The following is a 25,415-nucleotide window of genomic DNA, read 5'->3' as shown; positions in this document are numbered from 1 at the left end:
CTTTTATTATATTAAGGTATGATCCTTCTATTCCCACTTCGTTGAGAGTTTTTATCAAGAAAGGGTGTTGGATTTTGTCAAATGCTTTCTCTGCATCAGTTGATATGACTATGTAATTTTTATCTCTCAATTTGTTTATGTGATGTATCACGTTTATTGATTTGTGGATATTGCATCATCCTTGCATCCCCGCCGGGGAAAAATCCTACTTGGTCATGGTGTATGATCTTGCTGATATAATGCTGGATCTGATTTGCTAGAATTTTGTTGAGGATTTCAGCATCTATGTTCCTGTGGGATATTGGACTATAATTCTTTCATTGTGTTGTCTTTATAAGGTTTTGGTATTAGGGTAATGCTGGATTTATAGAATGAGCTTGGAAGTGTTCCTCCCTCTTGAAAGTTTTGGAATAGTCTGAGGAACATAGACTTTAGATCTTCCTTGAATGTTTGGTAAAACTCCCCTGTGAAGCCAACTGGCCCTGGGCTTTTGTTTGCTGGAAGTTTTTTGATGACTGCTTCAATTTCTTCCATAGTTATTGGCCTATTGAGATTTTTAGATTCTTCCTGATTGAAATTTGGAAGGTTGTATTTTTCTAGGAATATGTTCATTTTCTCCAGGTTGTCTAGTTTGTTGGAATAGAGTTGTTCATAGAATTTTTTTAACAATCCTTTGTATTCCTGTGGGGTCTGTTGTTATTTTGACTCTTTCCTTTCTGATTTTGTTTATTTGGGTCCTCTCTCCTTGCTTCTTGGTGAGCCTGGATAGAGGTTCATCAATCCTGTTTATCCATTCAAAGAACCAACTCTTGGTTTCATTGATCTTTTGTGTTGATTTTTTTGGTCTCTATGTCATTTATGTCTGCTCTGAGCTTTATTATCTCTTTCCTACTGCTCACTCTGGGCTTTTCTTGTTGCTCTCCTTCTAATTCTTTGAGTTGTAGAGTTAGATGATTTACTACCATTTTTTCTTGTTTTCTGAGGTAAGCTTGTAGAGCTATAAACTTCCCTCTCAGGCCTGCTTTCATTGTTTCCCATAGATTTTGGATTGTTATGTTGTCATTGTCATTTGTTTCCAGGATGTTTTTATTTTCTTCTTTGGTCTCTTTGGTAACCCAATCATTGTTTAATAGCATGCCGTTCAGCTTCCAAGTGTTTAAATTTTTCATTGTAGTTCATTTCTAATATTATGACATTGCAGTATGATAAGATGCTTGATATGATTTCAATCTTCTTGCATTTGGAGACACTTTGCCTGTGACCCAATATGTGTTCTATCTTTGAAAATGTCCCCTGTGCACTTGAGAAGAACGTATATCCCATTGCTTTGGGGTGAAATGGTCTAAAGATGTCAATTAAGTCCACCTGATCTAGTGAGTCATTTAGGATTGCTGTTTCTTTGCTGATTTTTTGTCTAGAGGATTTATCCAGTGATGTCAGTGGGGTATTAAAGTACCCTACTATGATTGCATTGTTGTCCATCTCTTCCTTTATATCTTTCAGAGGTTTTTTTATGTATTTGGGTGCTCCTGCATTGGGTGCATATATGTTTATCAGGGTTATATCCTCTTGTTGTATCAAGCCCTTTAGTATTATGAAGTGGCCTTCCTTAACTCTTATGGCCTTCACTTTGAGATCTATTTTGTCAGAGATAAGTATTGCTACCCCAGATTTTTTTTTTTCATTTCCATTTGTCTGAAGGATATTTTTCCATCCCTTTACTTTCAGTCTGTGTTAGTCCCTTGTTCTGAGGTGGGTCACTTGTAGACAGCATCTATATGGATCATGTTTATTTATCCATTCAGTCACTTGATGTCTTTTGATTGAAGCATTTGGTCCATTCACTTTTAAAGTTATTATTGATAGGTACTTGTTTGTAGCCATTCTTATTTTTTTGTACCAGTGTTCCTTCTTCCCTTTTTATTTCTTCTTTTTACACCAGTCCCTTCTTGCATTGCTGGTTTGGTGGTGATAAACTACCTTTGCCTTTTTTTTTTGTCTGTGAAGCTCCTTATATCCCCTTCAATTTTGAATGATAGCCTTGCTGGATAGAGTATTCTTGGATTCAGTCCCTTGCTTTGCATCACTTTGTAAATTTTCTGGCTTGATGTGTTTCTGTTGAGAAATCATTTGATAATCTAATGGGAGATCCCTTGTATGTAACTTTCTGTCTCTCTCTTGCAGCCTTTAAGATTCTCTCTTTGTCCTGATCATTTGCCATCATAATTATGATGTGTCTTGGTGTAGAACTTTTTGGGTTCATCTTGTTTGGGACTCTCTGAGTTTATGTGACTTTTTTTCTTCCCCACATCAGGGAAGTTTTCTGGCATTATTTCTTCAGATAAGATTTCTAACCCTTGTTCCTCTTCCTGACATCTGGCTCCCCTACTATTCTATGTTGCTTCGTTTCATGTTGTCCTAAAACTCTCTTAGGCCCTCCTCCTGTCTTTTAATTTTTTTCTCCAATTGCAGTTCAGTTTGGGTGTGTTTTGCTTCCCTGTCTTCTAATTCACTAATTTGGTCCTCTGCTTCTCCTAGTCTACTGTTGAAACTTTCCATGGTGTTTTTTACTGCAGCAATATCACTATTTCTTCTTGATTCTTACATAAGTTGTTGATTTTTTTTATCCATTCGGTTTATGAACTGTATGACTCTTTTTTTCAATTAAATCTTTATTGTTCAGATTATTACATTTGTTCCTCTTTTTTTCCCCCCCATAACTCCCCTCCTCCCAGTTCCCGCCCCACCCTCCGCCCTCACTCCCCACCCACTGTCCTCATCCATAGGTGCACGATTTTTGTCCAGTCTCTTCCCACATCTCCCACCCCCCTTTCCCCACCAAGAATAGTCAGTCCATTCCCTTTCTATGTCCCTGATTCTATTATAATCAACAGTTCATTCTGTTCATCGGATTATTTATTCACTTGATTCTTAGATTCACTTGTTGATAGATGCATATTTGTTGTTCATAATTTGTATCTTTACCTTTTTCTTCCTCTTCCTCTTCTTAAAGGATACCTTTCAGCATTTCATATAATCCTGGTTTGGTGGTGATGAACTCCTTTAGCTTTTCCTTATCTGTGAAGCTCTTTATCTGACCTTCAATTCTGAATGATAGCTTTGCTGCATAAAGTAATCTTGGTTGTAGGTTCTTGGTATTCATCACTTTGAATATTTCTTGCCACTCCCTTCTGGCCTGCAAAGTTTCTGTTGAGAAATCAGCTGACAGTCGTATGGGTATTCCCTTGTAGGTAACTGAGTTTCTTTCTCTTGCTGTTTTTAAGATTCTCTCTTTATCTTTTGCTCTTGGCATTTTAATTATGATGTGTCTTGGTGTGGTCCTCTTTGGATTCCTTTTGTTTGGGGTTCTCCGCGCTTCTTGGACCTGTAAGTCCATTTCTTTCACCAGGTGGGGGAAGTTTTCTGTCATTATTTCTTCAAATAGGCTTTCAATATCTTGCTCTCTCTCATCTTCTGGCACCCCTATAATTCTGATGTTGGTACGCTTGAAGCTGTCCCAGAGGCTCCTTACACTATCCTCGCATTTTTGGATTCTTTTTTCATTTTGCTTTTCCCGTTGGATGTTTTTTGCTTCCTCGCATTTCAAATCATTGACTTGATTCTTGCGCTCCTCTGGTCTGCTGTCGGGCGTCTGTATAATATTCGTTATTTCAGTCCGTGTATGCTTAATTTCTAGTTGGTTCCCCAATATAAGATCGAGGGTCTTATTAGTTTTCGTGTAGATCTCATTAAGTTTATCGGCAGCTTCTAAACAGTTCTTGAGAGACCTTAAAAGTGTGGTTCTGAACTCTATATCTTCCTTTGACAATTTTGTCCTGTTTCTTTGTCTCCGCATTTTGTTATGCTTCCTTGGTGCAACCCCTAGTGGTCTTTGTTCGCAGTCTTATAGTTAAATCTTGATTGTTGTAGCTAATTCCAGGGAGGGTTTGACCTCCAGGCCAAGTGGCTATGAGAATCAGCTGTGTCAGCAGTGAGAGAACTTCTGTCCTCTAGGGAGGTGCTAATCTAGCCTTTGCCTGAGGCTATTCGGCAAATGCCTCTGTGCAGGGCTTGGGCGGGGTGGGTCGCACAGGATCAACAGGGTGGGCCAGAGAGAGCAGTTATGGCGGCTCTCAGTCCTGTCCCCAGGGGCCCTGCCTCTCTGAGTCCCAGCACCCGCTGCAAAGCTCGGAGAGAAAGCTGCACTCGCTCTGACCAAAGCCAGACAGTCCCGCTTCTCCCGTTTGAGTCTGGGTCCCTAAAGACTCGCCCGGATCTGGTGCTCAGAGTCTGCGACTCCCTCCCGATTGAAAACAACAACCACGCCCTCCGCCGCCAGCCTGCTCCACGCACTCCGCACCTCAGAATTTGACTTCACCACTGCGCCTCCTCTGAGTGTCCGTGTGCGTTTCTCTTTCCTCCTAGTTGTAGGACTTCCACTCAGCCAGCGTTCCTGTGGTTCTGGGTGATGTCCCTTCCGTTTTTTGGTTTCACTTTTGAAGTAGTTGTTCAAAGCAGCAAACTCCGGTGTTAACCTATGCCGCCATCTTGGTTCTCATCTGAACTGTATGACTCTTATGCTGAATTCTTTTTCTGACATATTGTATGCCTCCATTTCACTTAGCTGCTTTTCTGCTTTCCTTTTCTTTGGGCGTTTCTTTGTCTACCCATTTTTGCTCTCATGAAGGATCTAGGTGTCAAGTTGTGTAGGGGATGCTCCTTGGGTGGCAGTGGCTCCTTGGACAGCAGCTATTCTTTGGGCATTCGTGGCAGCGGCTGCTCCTCATTTTTTGGTGCCGCCTGTTGTGGGTGCTATTTGCAGCAGTGGTGGCTCCTCTGGCTGGTGGGTGCATGCTGCTTGCATAGATGCTGCTCCTTGGAAGGGGCAAGCTGCTTGTGTGGCTCCTGCTACAGGGACAGGGCAGGCTGCTCACGGAGTTGCTGCTTCTGGGATGAGGGTGGACTGCTCACAGGGCTGCCACTCCTTGGACGGGGCAGGTTGCTCATAAGGCTGCTGCCCCTTGGATGGTGGAGGGGGGGGTGCTGTTTCCAGTTTATCATGAAGGGATACAGATGAATATCCAGGTAGAAGAGATACTGGACAAAGTAAAGGGGATGTCACAGAGGCTCCATGCCTTTCCAGCACCTCCACTTTTTCACCAACCCAGAAGCTCTCCAAAACCCTCCTTTTTGGCTTTTATGGAGGCCTCACTGCATAGGTATAATTGATTTTCATTGGTTATTGAACTCTATATCCATTCCCTCTCCCTCAGGCAGATCCTCTCAAGACCATTGTATTTTAAATAACTCTGACATGACTATTTTTTTCTGTTTTTTATAATAAACTCTTTATTGTTGATAACATTATAGATATCTCCCCTTCCCACCCCTTGACCCTTATCTTCTCTGCCCCTAGTCCCCTCCCAGGTCTTCACTACCCTATTGCCTGTGTCCATGAGCTATGCCTATAAGTATATAAGCTCTTTGGTTTATTTATTCTCATACACCCAACCCCACTTTGAGGTATGCCAGTCTGTTCCATGCCTCCAAGCTTCAGGTCTTATTTTGTTGGTCAATTCATTCTGCTAATTAGAGTCCACAAGTAAGTGACTTTCTCAGATTGACTTGTTTTACTTAGCATAGAATTTTGCAGGTGCATCCATGCTGCCCCAAATGGTAAGAGATCCCTCTTTTTTACAGTTGCATAGTATTCCATAGTGTAAATGGCCCACGCCTTTTTTATACATTCATCCACTGATGGGCTCTTGGCCTGGTTCCAAATCTTAGCTATCATATATATATATATATATATATATATATATATATGGCTAATATGCAAAATGTCCCCTTGGGAGCTCGACCAAGAGACCAGGAGTTTGATTGCTCACTCTGACATGTGCTGACCACCAGGGGGTGATGTGGAATGAAGGAAGGCCCTGGCTAGCAGCTGGAAGGCCCCAATCAGCCCTGACCACCACCCAGGCCTAGGGACCCTACCCTTGCACAAATTTTGTGCACCAGGCCTCTAGTTGTAAATGACTTTGCAACAACCATAGTGGTGCATATATTCTTTCTGACTGGAGTTTTGGGGGTTTTAGGATATATTCCCAGATCATTATCTGTAATGATCACTGAGTTAAACAGAAGTTCCATTCTTCATTTTTTGAGGAAACTCCACACTGTTTTCCATATTGGCTGCACCAGTCTGCATTCCCACCAGCAGTATACTGGCTTCCCTTTTTTCCTCATCCTTGCCAGCGTTTATTATTTGTTGATTTATTTTTAATGATAGCCTTTCAGACAGGTGTGAGGTGATATCTCATTTTCTTTTTAATTTGCATCTCTCTGATGATTAGTAACTGAACACTTTTTTTCCCATGTCTCTTGGCCATTTATGTTCTCTTTAGAGAAATGCTCTTCAGGTTGTCTGTTCATTTTATAATTGGGTTATTTGTCTTCTTTTTGTTGAGTTGTATAAATATTTTATATATTGTGGAGATTAACTCTTTATCAGCTATAAAATTGGCAAATATGTTCTCCCATACAGTGGGCTCCCTTTTCATTTTGTTGATGGTTTATTTTGCTGTGCAGAAGCTTTTTATTTTTATGTAGTCCCATTTGTTTATTTTCTCCTTAGTTTCCATTGTCCTAGAACAAGCATGTCAAACTCAAAGGCTATGCCCTAACTGGTTTGGCTCAGAGGATAGAGCGTCGGCCTGCAGACTCAAGGGTCCCAGGTTCGATTCCAGTCAAGGGCATGTACCTTGGTTGCAGGCACATCCCTGGTGGGGAGTGTGCAGGAGGCAGCTGATCCATGTTTCTCTCTCATCGATGTTTCTAACTCTCTATCCCTCTCCCTTCCTCTCTGTAAAAATTCAATAAAATATATTAAAAAAAAAAACTCAAAGGCTAACATGGGCCAAATAAACAAGATTTAAGTGTATGTGGGCCGCAAAAAAAACAAAAGCTTCAATTTTTACAGAAACATAGGTTTATTTTGATAGAGACTATGCTGAATACAAAGGGCTGAAATAAATGAGTCATTATTAACATAAAATAATAGAATATTTTAATAAAAATTAATATTTTTTTCTTGAACATTAACTTACCAGACACTGAATAACTGCACAAATTAATAAGCATAATGCAAATAAACCTACTTTTCTTGTTTTCAGAGAGTGAAATATTTCCTGTTGCACACACTAAACAAGTCAGTATAAGACTAATGACACGGCAAACGGCTGCTATAATATCTGCTGCTAGTATTAGTGGAAAGAAATGGTGTGCCTATGCATAAGGGAAATGACTGCAATACAATTATAGTAATCAGTCATTAGCGAATGTTGTCGTTTGTTTTTAATAATTATGTATAAAGGATATTATAAAAATTAAGTTAAAAATTTTTATTAAAATGTTTCTTACATACCGTTATATTGGCTGGGCCACAAAAATATTCATTGTAGGCAGCATGTGGCCCATGGGCTACACGTTTGACATTCTTGTCCTAGAAGATGTATCTGTAAACATATTGCTATGTGAGATGTCTGAGATTTTACTTCCTATGTTTTCTTCTATGAGTTTTATGGTTTCATTTGTCTTTTATTCACCTTGAGTTTACTCTCTTGTATGGTATAAGTTGGTGATCTAGTTAAATCTTTTTGCATGAATCTCTCCAGTTTTCTCAACACCATGTGTTGAAGAGACTTTCTTTACTCCATTGTATGCTCTTGCCTCCTTTTCAAAGATTAATAGACTGTAATGGTGTGGGTCGATTTCTGAAGTCTCTGTTCTGACTCATTGGTCTATATGACTGTTTTGGTGCCAGTACCAGGACGTTTTCCTTATAGTGGCTTTGTAGTATGGTTTAATATCTGGTATTGTGATCCCTTCTACTTCATTCTTCTGTCTCAAGATTGCTGCAGCTATTGAGGATTTTTATGATCCAATATAAATATTTGGAGTATTTGCTTTAATTCTGTGAGGTATGCCTTTGGTATTTTAATAGGGATTGCATTGAATATATAGCTTGCTTTTGGTAGTATGGACATTTTAATGATGTTGATTCTACCAATCCATGAACATTGTTTAAATTTACATTTGTTTGTATCCCTCTCTATTTCCTTTTTCAATGTCCTATAGTTTTCCATGTACAGGTCTTTTACCTCTCTGGTTAAGTTCATTCCTAGGTATCTTAACTTTTTTGTTGCAATGGTAAATGGGGTTGCTTTTTTATTTTCTTTTTTGGCGAGTTAATTGTTGGTGTATAAAAATGTCATCCATTTCTGGACATTGATTTCGTATCCTGCTACCCTGTCAAATTCATTTATTACATCTAGAAGTTTCCTGGTGGAGTATTTAGGGTTTTCTATCTGCAAATAATGACAGTTTTATTTTCTCCTTTCCCATTTTGGTTGCCTTTTATCTCCTCTTCTTGTCTGATTGCTGTGGCTAGGACTTCTGGTACTATCCTATATAATAGAGAGGGAATATTCAAATTGACCATCACCCTGCCACAAAGATGGCAGCGCCCACAGTGGAGGCAGAGGTTTCCATAACACAAGGTGGCTGCACCCACATCAGAGGCCGAATTCCCATAACAAGCCTTAATGAGCAATCAACAGGGACCTCAGGCCGCACCCCCAGCCCTGGAGCTGGGCCAGGGGACCTGAGACTGTGCCCCCTGTTGAGCGGGACTTGACGAAGGTGGGACTGGCAAGGACTGGATCTAGCCCAATGAGAGGGGGTCAACTGAATCTAGGTTTCACACGATTTTGAGGTGCATGTGGGTGGGCGGAGACTTGACTCCGGATCTCGTGATGTGCTCCAGACTCTGACAGGAGGAAGATTTTCATATACATTTTACTAATTTTCTTTCATCACTGACACTTCTATTATAAAGAGAGGGCAAATAGCATTATTAAAATATTTCCTCTAATTAATCCCCTTTTAATGTGCACAAATTTCATGCCCCGGGCCACTAGTGTTAAATAAGAGTGGTGAAAGTGGACATATTTGTCTTGTTCCTGTTCTTAGGGAAGACAGTTTTAGTTTTGGCTCATGGAGTATTATGTTGGCTGTAGATTTGTTATATATGACCTATATTATGTTGAAGTATAGATCGCTCTCTTCCCACTTTGGTGAGAGTTTTTATCAAAAAAGGGTGCTGGATTTTGTCAAAAGCTTTTCTGCATCTATTATTATGATCATGTGGTTTTTAGCTTTTAATTTGTTTATGTGATGTATCACCTTTATTGATATGCAAATATTGTACTAGCCTGTGTCCCCAGATAAATCCCACTTGATCATAGTGTATGATCTTTTTAATATATTGCCGGATGCGATCAAATCTAATAAAATACAAACATGCAAATTGACCATACCTTCGCTATGCCTAAAGCCATGCCCACCAGCCAATCAGAGTGACTATATGCAATTTAACCCAACCAAGATAGCAGCCAGCAGCCACGGAGCTGGAGTAAGCAGGAGGCTTGGTTGCTCCAGTGATGGAGGAAGCCAAGCTTTGTGGCCGGCTCTGAGCTCCACTGAAGGCAACAAAATTTCAATTATAGAAGATAAATAAACCCCAGATACCTGCTTTCAGCCGGCTGTGGCCATGGAGCTGGAGCAAGCAGGATCTGGCTCTGAGCTCCACTGAAGGCAACAATGTTTCAATTGTAGAAGGTAAATAAATCCCAGAATAAAAAAAAAAAGAGCGGCTGGGAGCTTCTGTCACCGGCGGGTTTGGCCAGCCTGAAAACGGCCCTCAGCCCCTCACCCATACTGGCCAGGCACCCCAGTGGGGACCCCTCACCCTAAAGGGGGTGTGGCCAACCTGAAAACAGCCATCAGCCCCTCACCCAGGCTGGCCATGCACCCCAGTGGGGACCCCCACCCTGAAGGGGGTGTTACCAGCTGCAAACACCCATCAGCCCCTTACCCAGGCTGGCCAGGCACCCCAGCGAGGCCCCCACCCTGATACAGGACACCCTTCAGGGCAAACCAGCAGGTCCCCACCTGTGCACCAAGCCTCTATCCTATATAATAAAAGGGTAATATGCAAACTGACCCTAACAGCAGAAAGACTGGAAATGACTGGTCACTATGACACACACTGACCACCAGGGGGCAGACACTCAATGCAGGAGCTGCCCCCTGGTGATCAGTGCACTCCCACAGGGGGAGCTCTGTTCAGCCACAAGCCAGGCTGACAGCTGCCAGTACAGCGGTGGTGGTAGGAAAATTCATGCACTCAGCAGCACTAAGGATGTCTGACTGCAGCTTAGGCCTACTCCCTGCGGGCAACTGGACATCCTCTGAAGGATCCCGGGCTGCCAGAGTCATGTCTGACTGCTAGCTTAGACCCAATTCCCCAGGGATAGGGCCTAAACCAGCAGGTGGTCATTCCCCAAGGGGTCCCAGACTGCGAGAGGGCACAGGCCAGACTGAGGGACCCCCCCACCAAGTCCACAAATTTTTGTGCACCAGGCCTCTAGTTTGCTAATATTTTGTTGAGGATTTTAGGAGCTATGTTCATCAAGGTGATTGGCTTGTAATTTTTATTCTTTGTAGTGTCTTTATCTGGTTTTGGAATTAGCATAATGTTGGTTTCATAAAAAAGAGCTTGGAAATTTTCCTTCCTTTTAAATTCTTTTGGAATAATTTGAAGAGGATGGGTATTAGTTCCTTTTTGTATGTTTGGTAAAATTCTTCTGTAATTCCATCATGCCCAGGACTTCTATTAGCTGGAAGTTTTTAAATTATTGCTTCAATTTTATTAGTTGTTATTGGCCCACTCAGGTTTTCTTATTTTTCCTGGTTGAGTTTTGGAAGGTTGTATGTGTCTAGGAATTGGTCCATTTTGCCCAGGTTGTCCAGTTTGTAGGCATATAGTTTCTCATAGTATTTGATTACAATTCTTGGTATTTCTTTGGTGTCCATTGTTATATTGCCTCTTTCATTTCTGATTTTATTTATTTGGGTCCTCTTTCTTTCTTGATGAATCTAGTTAAGGTTCATCAATCTTGTTTATATTTATAAAGAACCAGCTATTGGATTTATTGATCTTCATCCTGTTTTGTTTTGTTTTTCTCTTTTTAATCTCTATGTCATTTATTTCTACTCTGATATTTATTATTTCATTCCTTCTACTTCCTCTTGGCTTTTCTGGCTGTTCTCTTTCTAATTCATTTAGTTTTAGGGTTAGATAGGTCATTAGTCATTTTTCTTGTTTCTTGAGGTAGGCGTGTAATGCTATGAACTTCCCTTTCAGGGCTGCTTTTGCCGTATTTACATGTTTAGGGTTGTTGTGTGTTCAATTCTATTTGTTTCCAGGAAGTTTTTAACTTCTTGCTTGATCTCATTGGTAAATCATTCATGGTTTACTAACATGCTATTTAGTCTCCATGTATTTGAGTGTTTTTGTTTTATTGTAGGTAATTTCTAACATCATGCCATTGTGATCCTGGAAGATGCTTGATATTATATAAATCTTCTTGAATTTGAATAAACTTGTTTTTTACCCTAATATGTAGTCTATCTTTGAGGATGCTCCATGTGCAATAGAGAAGAATGCTTTGGGGAGAAATGTTCTGTAAATACCAGTTAGATCCATCTGATCTAGTGTGTCATTCAAGGCCTCTGTTTCCTTGTTAATTTTTTGTCTGGAAGTTCTATCCAGTGATGTCAGTGAGGTGTTAAAGTCCTACTAGGACTGTATTGCTGTCAATCTCTCCCTTAAAGTCCATTAAGAGTTGTTGTTGTTTTTATAGTGCTCTTATATTGTGTGCACATATGTTTACAAGGGTTACATTTTCTTGTTGAATAATTCCTTTTAGTATTCTTTAGTTGTCTTATTTGTCTCTTGGTATAGCCTTTGTTTGAAGTCTATTTTGTCATATATGAGTATTGCTACCCCAGCTTTTTTTTCTCTTTCCATTTGTATGGAATATATTTTTCATTCCTTCACTCTCAGTCTGTGGGCATCTTTTGATCTGAGTGGGTCTATTGTAGACAGAATATATATGGGTTATGTTTTCTTATCATTCACTATGTTTTTTGTTGAGCATTTAATCCTTTACATTTAAGGTTATTATTGACATGTATTTATTTAATAGAGGCCTGATGCATGAAAATTCGTGTACTCAGAGGGGTCCTCAGCCCGGCCTGAGCCCTCTCACAATTCAGGGCCCCTCGGGGGATGTCCACCTGCCAGCTTAGGCCTGCCCCCCAGGGGATCAGGCCTAAGCTTGTAGTCAGACATCCCTTTGGCAGCCCAGGAGCCCTCGGGGGATGTCCAATGATGGCTTAGGCCCACTCCCTGCAGTCAGGCATCCTTAACACTGCTGAGGAGGCGTGAGAGGCTCCCACCACCACCACTGTGCTCACAGCCATCAGCCCGGCTGTGGCTGAGTGGAATACCCCCTGTGGGAGCGCACTGACCACCAAGGGGCAGCTCCTGCATTGAGCGTCTTCCCCCAGGTGGTCAGTGCGCATCATAGCAACCAGTCATTCTGCCATTAGGGTCAATTTGCATATTACCCTTTTATTATATGGTATTGCCATTGCTATTTTCTTTATGCCTATGATCATCTCTCTCTCCTTTTATTCTTCATCTTAAGGCAATCCCTTTAACATTTCTTGCATTGCTGGTTTAGTGGTAATGTACTTTTTAAGCTTCTTTAATGATTCTTTTGTCTGGAAAGCACTTTTTTTCTCCTTCAACTTTAAATGATTGCCTTGCTAAATATAGTATCCTTGTAATTAGGTTCTTGCCTTTCATTACTTTGAGTATTTCATGCCAGTCCCTTCTTGCCTGAAGTGTTTCTGTTGAGAAGTCAGTTAACATTCTGATGGAAATTTCTCTGTAGGTAATTTTTCTCTCTCTCTCTTGCTGTCTTTAAGATTATTTCTTTGCTTTTAGTTTTTTCCATGTTAATTATGATGTGTCTAGGTGTGGGTCTCTTTGGGTTCATCTTGATTGGAACTCTGTGTGCCTCCTGAATTTGTGTCACATTTTCCTTCACCAGGATGGGGAAGTTTTCTGTCATGATTTCTTTGAACAGGTTCTGTGTTCCTTGCTTTACCTCTTCTCCTTCTGGTATCCCTATAATGTGTATGTTGTTACATTTCATGTTGTCCCAGAGTTCCCTTATGCTATCTTCCTACTTTTTAATTATTTTTTCCATTTGCTGCTCTAATTGGGTATTTCTATCTTGTCTTCCAGATCACTTATTCAATCCCCTGCTTCTATCCAATCTATTTTTAATACCTTCCAGTGTGTTCTTGATGTCATATATATCATTCTTCATTTCTGTCTGGTTCTTTTTCATGCCTTCTATTGCCATTTTTATGCTCTTGTAATTTTCACTAAGTTCTTTAAGAATCTTTATAACCATAACTTTGAACTCTATGTCTGACAGGTTGTTTGCCTCCATTTCATTTAGTTCTTTTTCTGGAGATTCCTTCTTTTGTCTCATTTGGGGGCTGCTTCTTTGTCTCCCCATTTTAGCTGTCTCTTTGTATTTGCTTCTATGTATTAGATAAAACTGCTATACCTCCCAGTCTTTGTGGGATGCCTAATGTAGAAAGTGTCTGGAGGGGCCCAGTGATGCAGTGTCTTTGTTCACCTGAGTTGGATGCTCTAGGAATGCCCCCTGTGCTCTTTATTTGGCTCTCCTGTTGTAATTGGGGCTTGATTATTGATGTTCTATTTGTGGGAAGGATATACCCTTCAACCGGCTGACAATGAGGTTGGGGTTAACTAGATTTTTCTCTGATGTTATTGAATCTGGTCCCTTGGTGTGTCTATCCTGGGCCTCCTGGGAGCATCTCTAATGCAGGTCAATGTGAGTCACTGTCTCTTTCTGCCTCTGGCAACCTGATTGAGGACTGAGAGGTTGAAGCCCCAGTAGTCCAGTGGTCAGGGACTCCTTAGCCTAGAGGCTGGGTCATATCTTGATTGTCCCTGTTCTGAGTTGTACTCCCTTCCCAGTTGTAATCCCTGGTCCCACAGGTGTCAGCTGCAAGTGCTCTGGGTCAGCGGGGGCACTAGCACCAGGGGTGAATGTCCCTGCAAGGTCCTGCTGGCATGCAAATCATAACCATTTCTTTTTAATGCCAAAGGCCTTGTGTTTTACAATGTATTACTATGGTACCTATAATTCTGAAGCATATTTTCTGTATCTATAAGAGCTGAAAATGTGATCATAATATATTGTTTCCCTCTATAGACTCACCTATCTGTTTGTTATCAGCTCTCACTACTTTGTCCCTTCAAATCTATTTTCCAGCTGTATACATATAGTATATGAAATAGAACATAACATTGTTTATATGCATTTATCAACAAATCCATAAATATATTTTAATTTTATAAAATATCATATTCTTTCTTCTTTAATTCTTATTCATGGCTATGTTTTAATGATTTTAGGGAGTGGGAAGGTAAAGAGAGAGAAAGAGAAAAACATCAGTGTGAGAAACCTTAATTGGTTGCTCTCATATGTGCCCTGACCAGAGATTAAACCTGCAACCTAGCTCTGTGCTCTGACCAGTAATCAACCCTGCAAACTTTTCTACATCAGACGGTGCTCCAACCAACTGAGCCTCCTGAAAAAGGGTCATATTCTCTTTTAAGTCCCATTTCTTCTGTCCAATTTTCTGTCTTCCCAGAACGAATTCAATTTATACATCTCATTGCGGAATCCTTGTATTTCTTTTTCTATATGGTATTATGGTTTATTTTTCTCGTTATAATCTACTCTATTTTCTCGTCTGGAAATCTCTAATTTGTCACTGATAAATTTTCAGTATTTATCAGTGTCTTAAACATTATAGTTGCTCAATAAATGCACTCTGGTTCTTCAAAATATGTATTAACATGGTATTGCTTTTTAAAAAATCAAAGTTTAATTAGGAGTAACCTTAACTAAATATAAATGTTATCCTCATAAGACTGCTACTTAAGTCGTTTTTTAAAAATGCATAATAAAACCTGTAATAATACGGTTGTATTTTTTTTGAATGGTTAATGTTTACAGATAACTTATGTGCTTAACAGCAAACCCTATTTGTCTAATTAAAAATAAAGGTTCTAAAGATGTGGTAGGCAAAAACAGATTATGCTTATTTGTCCTAATCAGTGTTTGGAAAAATATACAGGTTTGTCTGTTTTTACTAAGTCTATAATTATATTTGAGAAAACAAACATTCTTTTTGATTGGCAGTAATAACAGTTCAAAGTACTGTTGACTTACAGAAGAAAAATCAATTTTATTAGCAACTGATTACAATCTTTTGCTTTAAATGAAAGAAAATTTAGTACATTTTACCATTAGAAGCATTTGAGTAAAGCAAAATGAAAATGTTCATTTTTCCATGGAAATCCATTTTCTAGTAAAAATCAACTCAGAACTAATAGTTAATTTTCAGTTAATAATTTTTATTATTTGAATTGACTTGTCTCTTTAGTTTATGTAACATCATATTGGTTCAGGTCGCATTTCTATTTCTTCTGGTGTTGAATCACCTGCCCACCCTGGATACAAATAATGGTAGAAGAGAAGCATAAAACCCATTGATAATAAGTAAGCTGTAATGAGGTGCGTGGCAATTAATGAGTCACAGCAATTCACTAAAGATCTCTCGCCAGAAAACTTAAACATCAATACCATCATTACATTTTCTATTAGCCGAATGCCGTAGTGAAGGATTCTATGACTTGCCGTGTGTTTCTTATCAATTAATTCCTCACTTGACAATTGCAGATTCATTCCCGACCAGCAAAATAAGTTGATTGCAGCATTTAGTACAGTGATCATAATAAGTATCAGTATTCTACCCGTTTGACTGACAACTTGGTTAATGTTTTTAGGAAGATGAGCTCCCTTTATCAAAAACTCCACCCATGGTATAAGCAGTGATATTGAAAACGAGGCAATTATAAAGGGCATGCTCTTCAGTTTCAGAGATCCAATAAAAAGTACCAGAATCACTACACGTGTGGTAATCTCCAAACAACGCCAGATCAAGATGCAGATTAATTCCACAAGATGTAGCTTAATATCAGTATCATCATTCTTGATCTGCAAGGCCAGTATATTGCAGTGAAAAGCGCCATAAGTAACTGATATTAGGGAAAATGCCATCAGCATTTCTGTTAAAAATAAACATTGAAATGTTAGAGAATTTCCTCAATAAATGATGACAATATTCTATTCTAAACTGGGTATTTTAAGATAAGTACCTCTCTACCACTTTTTTATAGGTTGGGAATGTATTTACTTTTTCAAGGAATAGATACTTAGTCATTTTCAATAATCAGAAATAGAGCAAATATGTTAATACAATACATATGTCCTCTCCTCAAAAAATAATGAGCTAATATGTTTACAAATATATACACAAATTCCCTATAAATAATGATACAGATGAGATTAGGAAGATAGATTTCATCTGACCCTCTATGTGATAGAAGGCTGTTTAAATTTTATTCAAATTGAAAAGCTATTAGGAATCTTTAAAAAGGAGAGTAACATCACCTGATTCAACAAAAATATAATTGTGCTTTATGGAAAGCTTGGTAGAAAGCAAGGATACAAAGCAGAAGGCTAACATATGATATGTGCTTTAGACCCTTCAAAAATATGTTGCAAGGTTAAAAGGTAAAAAGAAAATCTGAAAATTGAGCTGATAGGCTTTGCTGACTCAACGGATCAGATGTATGAAATTAGAAGTCAATAATTCAGGTATTTAGATATATAAGTGTTAAAGAATATTATGAGAAATATAATTTTTAAAAAGAAAAATTAATTTTAACACCAATCTTTCAAAAAATTAGAAAAATGAGCACATACAAAATAATTTTATAGAGAAATCAAATACTGTTTAAATAATATTAAAATAAATTTTGTTGAAAGTAAAGGTGAAAAATCTTTTTAAATATATATATGTCATGTACAAAATAATTCACACTAGTTTCTCTGAAAACATTCTACAAACATAATTTAATTAGAAGGGAAATAAAATCAAGTAGTAATTCTTAATGTAAATTAAGTTAGAAAATCAGAATTCAAATTATACACCAGTTAGAAAATAAAACACGAACATTGCCCTGATACTTTGAGGAATGGTCAAAATGAAACTCTGAAGATATTGAGGACCTTAACTTCATTTATGAGGAAACAAGATTGAAAAGAAAATAATTTAAAATTCAATGTTAGGAGATTAAAAATGGCGGCAGAGTAGGAGGATGCTGCATGGTCATGCTCCCAGGAACAAGCTGGAATTACAACTGAAACACAGGAAGGCTTCCTGAATAATCAATGGAAAACTCAAAGGAGAGAACCCTGATACCCAAGGACTGAAGGTGGAGCCAGCATAGAGACTGGTAGGAGGGGCAGAGATTTGACCCACAGAGGGGAACTGAAGTCCCAGAGAGATATCTCAGCTGGTGGTGGAGGGGGGGAAGGTGCCACTGAGAATTCTGGGATCTAATCCCGTAACTGGGCTCCCCAGCAGAGAGCACCAAACTGAGGAAGGTATCCACATAACATCAAGCTGTGAAAAGCAGTGGGGTGCTATCTGCCAGGGAGTGGCAGCTGAAAGTTCAGGCATCCTCTAAAAGGGCCAAGGCACAAACATTCCCTGTGGAGCCACCCACCTTGTGCTCTGGCAGAGGGAGGGTGAAGTGGACTGGAGCTGTGAGAGCAGAAGCCAGCACTGGGGACTCGGGGGACAGAGCTCAGAAGGCAGACACCCCAAGTCTCCTCGGCTCAGTCATTCTTGCCTGGGGGTATAGACATCTGCCTTGCCTGGGGGAAAGACAGTTGACACACCCTATTGGAAAACACCTTGCCCTGAGGTCGCTTAAGAGATTAAAAGTAACAATTCCAAGGAGTAGCAGCTGCTTGTGTAGCCCACCCCCATCCAAGGAACAGCAGACTCCTGATCATCACACCCTCTCTCTGAGGAACAGCAGCAGTGTGTGAAGCCTCCCCCCTACCAGACAGAGGATCCACCACAACTGTGAACAGCACCCACCAGAGGAGCTGCTACCAACTGAGAAGCAGCTGCTACCACAGCTGCCTGAGGAGCAACTGCAGCCCGAGGAGCCACTGCCACCCAAGGAGCAGCCACTGAACGACTCAACATCTAGATATGGCAGTATGATCAAACATGGATAGACAAAGAAACCCCCAAAGGAAAGAAAAGGAGAACTTGCCAGAAAAGTAGCTAAGTGATACAGAGGCATGCAACATGACAGAAAAAGAATTCAGATTAAGAGTCCTAGAGTGCATAAACTGGATGGGGGGAAAAATCAACAACTTATGCAAGAAGCAAGAAGAAACAGATGAAAAAAAATCAATAAATTATGTAAGAACCAAGAAGAAATAAAGAGTGATATAGCTGCAATAAAAAACACCATTGAAAGTTTCAACAGTAGACTAGGTGAAACAGAGGACCGAATTAGCGAATTAGAAGACAGGGAAACAAAACACACCCAAACTGAACAGCAATTGGAGAGAAAAATTAAAAGACAGGAGGAGAGACTAAGGGAGCTATGGGACAACATGAAACAAAACAGCATATGAATAATAGGGGTGCCAGAACAACGGAAAGAGGAACAAGGGTTAGAAAACCTATTTGAAGAAATAATATCAGACAACTTCCCAAGGTGGGGAAGAAAAAAGGCACAAAAGTACAGAGAGTCCCAAACAAGGTGAACCCGAAAAGACCCACACAAAGACACGTCATAATTACCATGGCAAATGTTCAGGTCAAAGAGAGAATCTTACAGGCTGCAAGAGAGAGACGGAAAGTTACATTCAATGGATGTCCATTAGATTATCAAATGATTTCTCAACAGAAACACATCAGGCCAGAAAAGAATGGACAGAAATTTACAAAGTGATGCAAAGCAAAGGACTGAATCCAAGAATACTCTATCCAGCAAGGCTATCATTCAAAATTGAAGGGGAAATAAGAAGCTACACAGACAAAAAAAGGCTAAGGGAGTTTATCACCACCAAGCCAGCAATGCAAGAAATGCTAAAGGAACTGGTGTAAAAAGAAGAAATAAAAAGCTCAGAAAGAAAACAGCCACACAAAAAAAGAAACGGCTACAAACAATTACCTTTCAATAATAACTTTAAACATAAACAGACTAAATGCTCCAACCAAAAGACATCGAGTGGCTGAATGGATAAAAAAACATGACCATACATTTGCTGTCTACAAGAGACCCACCTCATTAGAAGGGACTCACACAGACTGAAAGTGAAGGGATGGAAAAAATATTTTTCAGGCAAATGGAAATGGAAAAAAAGCTGGGTTGGCAATACTTATATCGGACAAAATAGACCTCAAAGTGAAGGCCATAACAAGAAATAAGGAAAGCCACTTCATAATACTAAAGGGATAAATACAACAAGAAGATATAACCCTGATAAACATATATACACCAAATGCAGGAACACCCAAATACATAAAAAAACTGCTGGAAGATATCAAAGGAGAGATTGACAACAATACAATCATAGTAGGGGACTTTAATACACCACTGACATCACTGGATAAATCCTCTAGACAAACAATCAGCAAAGCAACAGCAATCCTAAATGACTCACTAAATCAGATGGACTTAATTGACATCTTCAGAACACTTCACCCCAAAGCCACGGAATATACATTCTTCTCAAGGGCTCATGGGACAGATTAAAAAATAGACCACATATTGGGTCACAAACAAAGTCTCCCCAAATTCAATAAGATTGAAATCATACCAAGCATCTTCTCAGACCACGATGGCATAATATTAGAAATTACAATAAAAACAACACAAAATACTCAAACACTTGGAAGCTGAATAGCATGTTATTAAATATTGATTGGGTTACCAATGAGATCAAAGAAGAAATTAAAAACATCCTGGAAAATAATGACAATGAAAACACAACAATCCAAAACCTATGGGACACAATGAAAGCAATCCTGAGAGGGAAGTTTATAGCTCTACAGGCCTATCTCAAAAAAACAAGAAAAAATAATAGTAAATCATCTAACTCTACAACTCAAAGAATTAGAAAGAGAGCAACAAGAAAACCCCAGAGTGAGCAGAAGGAAAGAGACAATAAAGATTAGAGCAGATAAATGACATAGAGACCAAAAAAACAATACAGAAAATCAATGAAACCAAGAGCTGGTTCGTTGAAAGGATAAACAATATTGATGAACCTCTAGCCAGGCTCACCAAGAAGCAAAGAGAGAGGACCCAAATAAACAAAATCAGAAATGATAGAGGCGAAATAACAACAGGCCCCACAGAAATACAAATGATTGTTAAGCAATATTATGGACAACTCTACTCCAACAAATTAGATAACCTGGAGGAAAGGGACATATTCCTAGAAAAATACAACATTCCAAAACTCAATCAGGAAGAATCTAAAAATCTCAACAGGCCAATAACTATGGAAGAAATTGAAGCAGTCATCAAAAAGCTTCCAGCAAACAAAAGCCCAGGACCAGACGGCTTCACAGGGGAGTTTTACCAAACATTCAAGGAAGAACTAAAACCTATCCTCCTCAGACTACTACAAAAAATTCTAGAGGAAGGAACACTTCCAAGTTCATCCTATGAAGCCAGCATCACCCTAATACCAAAACCAGGTAAAGACAACACAATGAAAGAGAATTACAGGCCAATATCCCTCATGAACATAGATGCCCAAAATCTTCAACAAAATCTTAGCAAATCGGATCCAGCAGTCCATCAGAAAGATCATACAGCATGACCAAGTAGGATTTATCCCAGGGATGCAAGGTTGGTACAATATCCGCAAATCAATAAATGTGATACATCACATAAACAAATTGAAAGAAAAAAAACCACATGGTAATATCAATTGATGCAGAAAAAGCATTTGACAAAATCCAACACCAATTTTTGATAAAAACTCTCAGCAAGGTAGGAATAGAAGGATCATACCTCAACATAATAAAAGCCATATATGACAAACCCACAGCCAACATCATACTCAATGGACAAAATCTAACACCATTTCCCCTAAGAACAGGAACAAGACAGGGATGCCCACTCTCACCACTCCTTTTCGATATAGTGCTGGAAGTATTTGCCATTGCAATTAGAGAAGAAGAAGAAATAAAAGGCATCCAAATTGGAAAAGAAGAAGTAAAAGTGTCCTTATTTGCAGACGACATGATATTATACATAAAAAAACCCTAAAGACTCCATCAAAAAACTATTAGACTTAATAAATGAATTCAGATACAAAATTAACGCCAAGAAATCTATGGCATTTCTCTACACCAGTAGTGAACTTACAGAAAGAGAGACTAAAAAAACATTCCCATTTACCATCGCACCAAAAAAAATTAAGCTACCTAGGAATAAACTTAACTAAGGAGGTAAAAGACCTCTACTCAGAAAACTATAGGATGTTGAAAAAAGAGATAGAGGAAGACATAAACAGATGGAAGAACCTACCATGTTCTTGGATTGGTAGAATCAGCATCATTCAAATGTTCATACTACCCAAAGCAATCTATAAATTCTACACACTTCCCATTAAAATACCATGGCATACTTCACAGATCTAGAACTCACTCTCCAAAAATTCATCTGGAATAAAAAAAACAAAAAAAAAACCGAATAGCTGCAGCAATCCTGAGAAAGAACAAAGTAGGTGGTATCTCAATACCAGATATAAAGCTGTATTACAAAGCCACTGTTCTCAAAACTGCCTGGTACTGGCCCAAGGACAGACATATAGATCAATGGAATAGAATAGAGAGCCCAGAAATAGGCCCGAACCAATATGCTCAATTAATATTTGACAAAGGAGGCAAGAACATACAATGGAGTCAACATAGTCTCTTCAATAAATAGTGTTGGGAAAATTGGACGGATACATGCAAGAAAATGAAACTTGACCCCCAACGTACACCATACACAAAAATAAACTCAAAATGGATAAAGGACTTAAATGTACGATGGGAAACCATAAAAATACTAGAAGAATCCAAAGGCAACAAAATCTCAGACATATGCCGAAGCAATTTCTTCACCAATACAGCTCCTAGGGCATTGGAAACTACAGAGAAAATAAACAAATGGGACTACATAAAAATAAAAATCTTCTGCACAGCAAAAGAAACCATCAACAAAACAACAAGAAAACCCACTGTGTGGGAAAACATATTTGCCAATGTTATATCTGATAAGGGCCTAATCTCCAAAATTTATAGGGAACTCATACAACTTAACAAAAGGAAGATAAACAATCCAATCAAAAAATGGGCAAAGGACCTAAATAGACACCTTTCAAAAGAGGACATTTAGAAAGCCAAGAGACATATGAAAACTTGCTCAAAGTCAATCATCGGAGAGATGCAAATCAAAACAACGAGGTGCCATTTCACACCTGTCAGGATGGCTATCATCAACAAATCCACAAACGACAAGTGCTGGAGTGGATGTGGAGAAAAAAGAACACTCGTGCACTGCTGGTGGGAATGCAGACTGGTGCAGCCACTATGGAAGACAGTATGGAGTTTCCTCAAAAAACTAAAAATGGAACTCCCATTTGACCCTGTGATCTCACTTCTAGGAATATATCCCAAGAAACCAGAAACACCAATCAGAAAGGATATATGCACCCCTATGTTCATAGCAGCACAATTCAACATTGCTAAGATCTGAAAACAGCCTAAGTGCCCATCAGTAGATGAATGGATTAGAAAACTGTGGTACATCTACATGATGGAATACTATGCTGCTGTAAAAAAGAAGGAACTCACCATTTGCAATGGCATGGATGGAACTGGAGAGCATTATGCTAAGTGAAATAAGCCAGTTAATGAAGGAAAAACACCACATGATCTCACTAACTCATGGATAATAAAGACTATTATAAACTTATGAACAAAAATAGATACAAAGGCAGAGCTGCCTCGAACAGACTGTCAAAGTACAGCGGGCAAGCCGGGGAGGGTTGAGGGGCGGGAGGCGGGGTGGGGAGGCGGTAAGAGATCAACCGAAGGACTTGTATGCATGCATATAAGCATAACCAATGGACATAAGACACTGTGGGGTAGGGGAGGCTGGAGGATTGTTAAGGGTGGGAAATAAAGGAGACATATGTAATACTTTTTGTAATACTTTAAGCAATAAAACAATTTTTAAAAAAAAGCTCTCAAGGGATTTCAGCATCCTGGCATGTTTCCACATCCCGAACTACTGCCTTCTGTTCAATGGAAATGATCTTCAAGGTCAGGGGCTGTGGATTATTTCTTTTGTTTCTCTCCACAGCACTTGGTGCATTGCTGTACATGGAAGCTGATAACCAACTGGCTAACTGGGGATCCTGTTGGTGGGGGACTGAGTTTTCTCTCAGTTATCATCCAAAGCTCTGCATCACTAAATACTTTAATTCCCCACCCCCTGCCTGAATGAGGACACACGGACCCTGTTCATTTCCATATGCTCAGACACCAAAATAAAACAAAGAACCTACCTATCTTCTTAAAAAAAATCAATGTTAGGAATTAAAATTGACTTTGAGAATTGGACACACAATGCAACATACAGATGATGTATCATAGAATTGTACAATCTAAATCTATATAATTTTATTAAGCAATGTTACCCTATGAATGTGATTTTTAAAATGTGGTTAAAGAAATTTTGAAACTCTACTTAGAACAAACTAACAAATTATTGAAGAACAAATAATTCTAAAATTTAGATATATATTTCAAAACAATACTAAGCAAAATAGATATATATTGCTAATATACAACTTTAAAAATAACAAACCAGCCGAAACCGGTTTGGCTCAGTGGATGGAGTGTCAGCCTGCGGACTGAGAGGTCCCGGGTTCGATTCTGGTCAAGGGCATGTGCCTGGGTTGCGGGCACATCCCCAGTGGGGGATGTGCAAGAGGCAGCTGATCGATGTTTCTCTCTCATTGATGTTTCTAACTCTCTCTAGCTCTCTCCCTTCCTCTCTGTGAAAAATCAATAAAATATATTTTTTTTAAAAAAAAATAACAAACCAACTAAAGATCAACAGGAAATATTCAAGAATATTTGAAATATTAAGTATAATTTTATATATGTATAATATCAAGCTGAATGTTTTATTTTTAAAATATGTGTAAATACTAAAGTTGATTCAACCAATTAGTCAATGATCTCAACAAAAAATTTTAAAATGGTTGTTTAAACAATCATTTATAAAAATTCAGATCAATTGGAATGACTACCAAATAAGAATATACTTTTCTAAATTAATTAACCATATGAAAATAATAAATATATTGAATATATATTCTTTCCTGCATTTGATGTTTTAAGTATTTAATATATATATATTAAAAAATATTTTTATTTATTTCAGAGAGGAAGGGAGAGGGAGAGATAAAAACATCAATGATGAGAGGGAATCACCGACTGGCTGCCTCCTGCATGCCCCCAACTGGGGATCCAGCATGCAACCGAGGTACGTGCCCTTCACCAGAATCGAACCCGGGACCCTTCAGTCTGCAGGCCGACGCTCTATCCACTGAGCCAAACCAGCTAGCGCTATATATATATATTTTTGTAGTAACCTAATTTTTATTTACCTGTAAATGAAATCATCAAAGTACATTAAATAGGCACATACTATGCACATTTATACTAGTGCCTTTGTGTGTTAACCACTCCAAACTTTTATACCTGCATCAACAAAAACTATAACCAGATAGATACATGATTAGTCACTCCATAGGAAACCCAATTATTATATTAACTATAAAATTCTCATTTAACAAGTGAGAAAGGTTGTCAGAGATTAAGTGATATAAATGGAAGATGATACAAGAGACATAGAATGTTTGTCTTTGTGTAAAATGCACAGGTTTCAAAGCATGAACTGCACACCTGGAGAGTCATACCAGGGAAAAAACCAAGGTAAATAACAGAGCCTCAATATCCTGTTATAACTGAACTATATAAGAAACCTTCAACAAACCTTCAGATTCCATATATATTTCTAATTCCATCTTCTACAAACCCTATTCATATGTCATAGCAAAAAGAAGTTAATTAATAATTGAAGCACTTAAATAACTTTTAGGTTATCCATTGGATTTGTTCCATTACACTGTTCTTCCCAGCAAGGCCCATTTCTTCAAGTAAGTACAGAAGTGCTAGTAGTTCAATTTAAGAAAGTGAAATGATGAAAACTTCCATTAACATGGACAATTCTCTGAACAAGGTGACTTAAACTTAACGGTTCTTTGCCTGACCACCTTTTTAATGGATCTCTTTCCAATTTTGACCATCTATTTCACTCTCAGTTTGACAAACTGCTGCTCTATATAATGCCAAGAAGGACCCACAGAAAAGAGTGA

The 25,415-nt window shown here is 38.8% G+C and overlaps 1 protein-coding gene across 1 annotated transcript in view; it reads right to left on the bottom strand.

The window, feature by feature from the left end:
- Window positions 1-15,479: 15,479 nt before the first annotated feature.
- The window catches only part of XKR3 (XK related 3), a 43,243-nt gene continuing 33,307 nt past the window's right edge, over window positions 15,480-25,415 (bottom strand). Inside the window, exon 3 of the mRNA XM_059679016.1 lies at window positions 15,480-16,153. Within this exon, the coding sequence (XP_059534999.1) occupies window positions 15,480-16,153 (674 nt within the window). The remainder of the gene's footprint in view (window positions 16,154-25,415) is intronic.

Source organism: Myotis daubentonii, chromosome X, assembly GCF_963259705.1.
Source record: "Myotis daubentonii chromosome X, mMyoDau2.1, whole genome shotgun sequence".
NCBI lineage: Eukaryota > Metazoa > Chordata > Mammalia > Chiroptera > Vespertilionidae > Myotis > Myotis daubentonii.
Note: the sequence above shows the minus strand (reverse complement) of the source record. Positions and strands in the feature narration are given on the sequence as shown.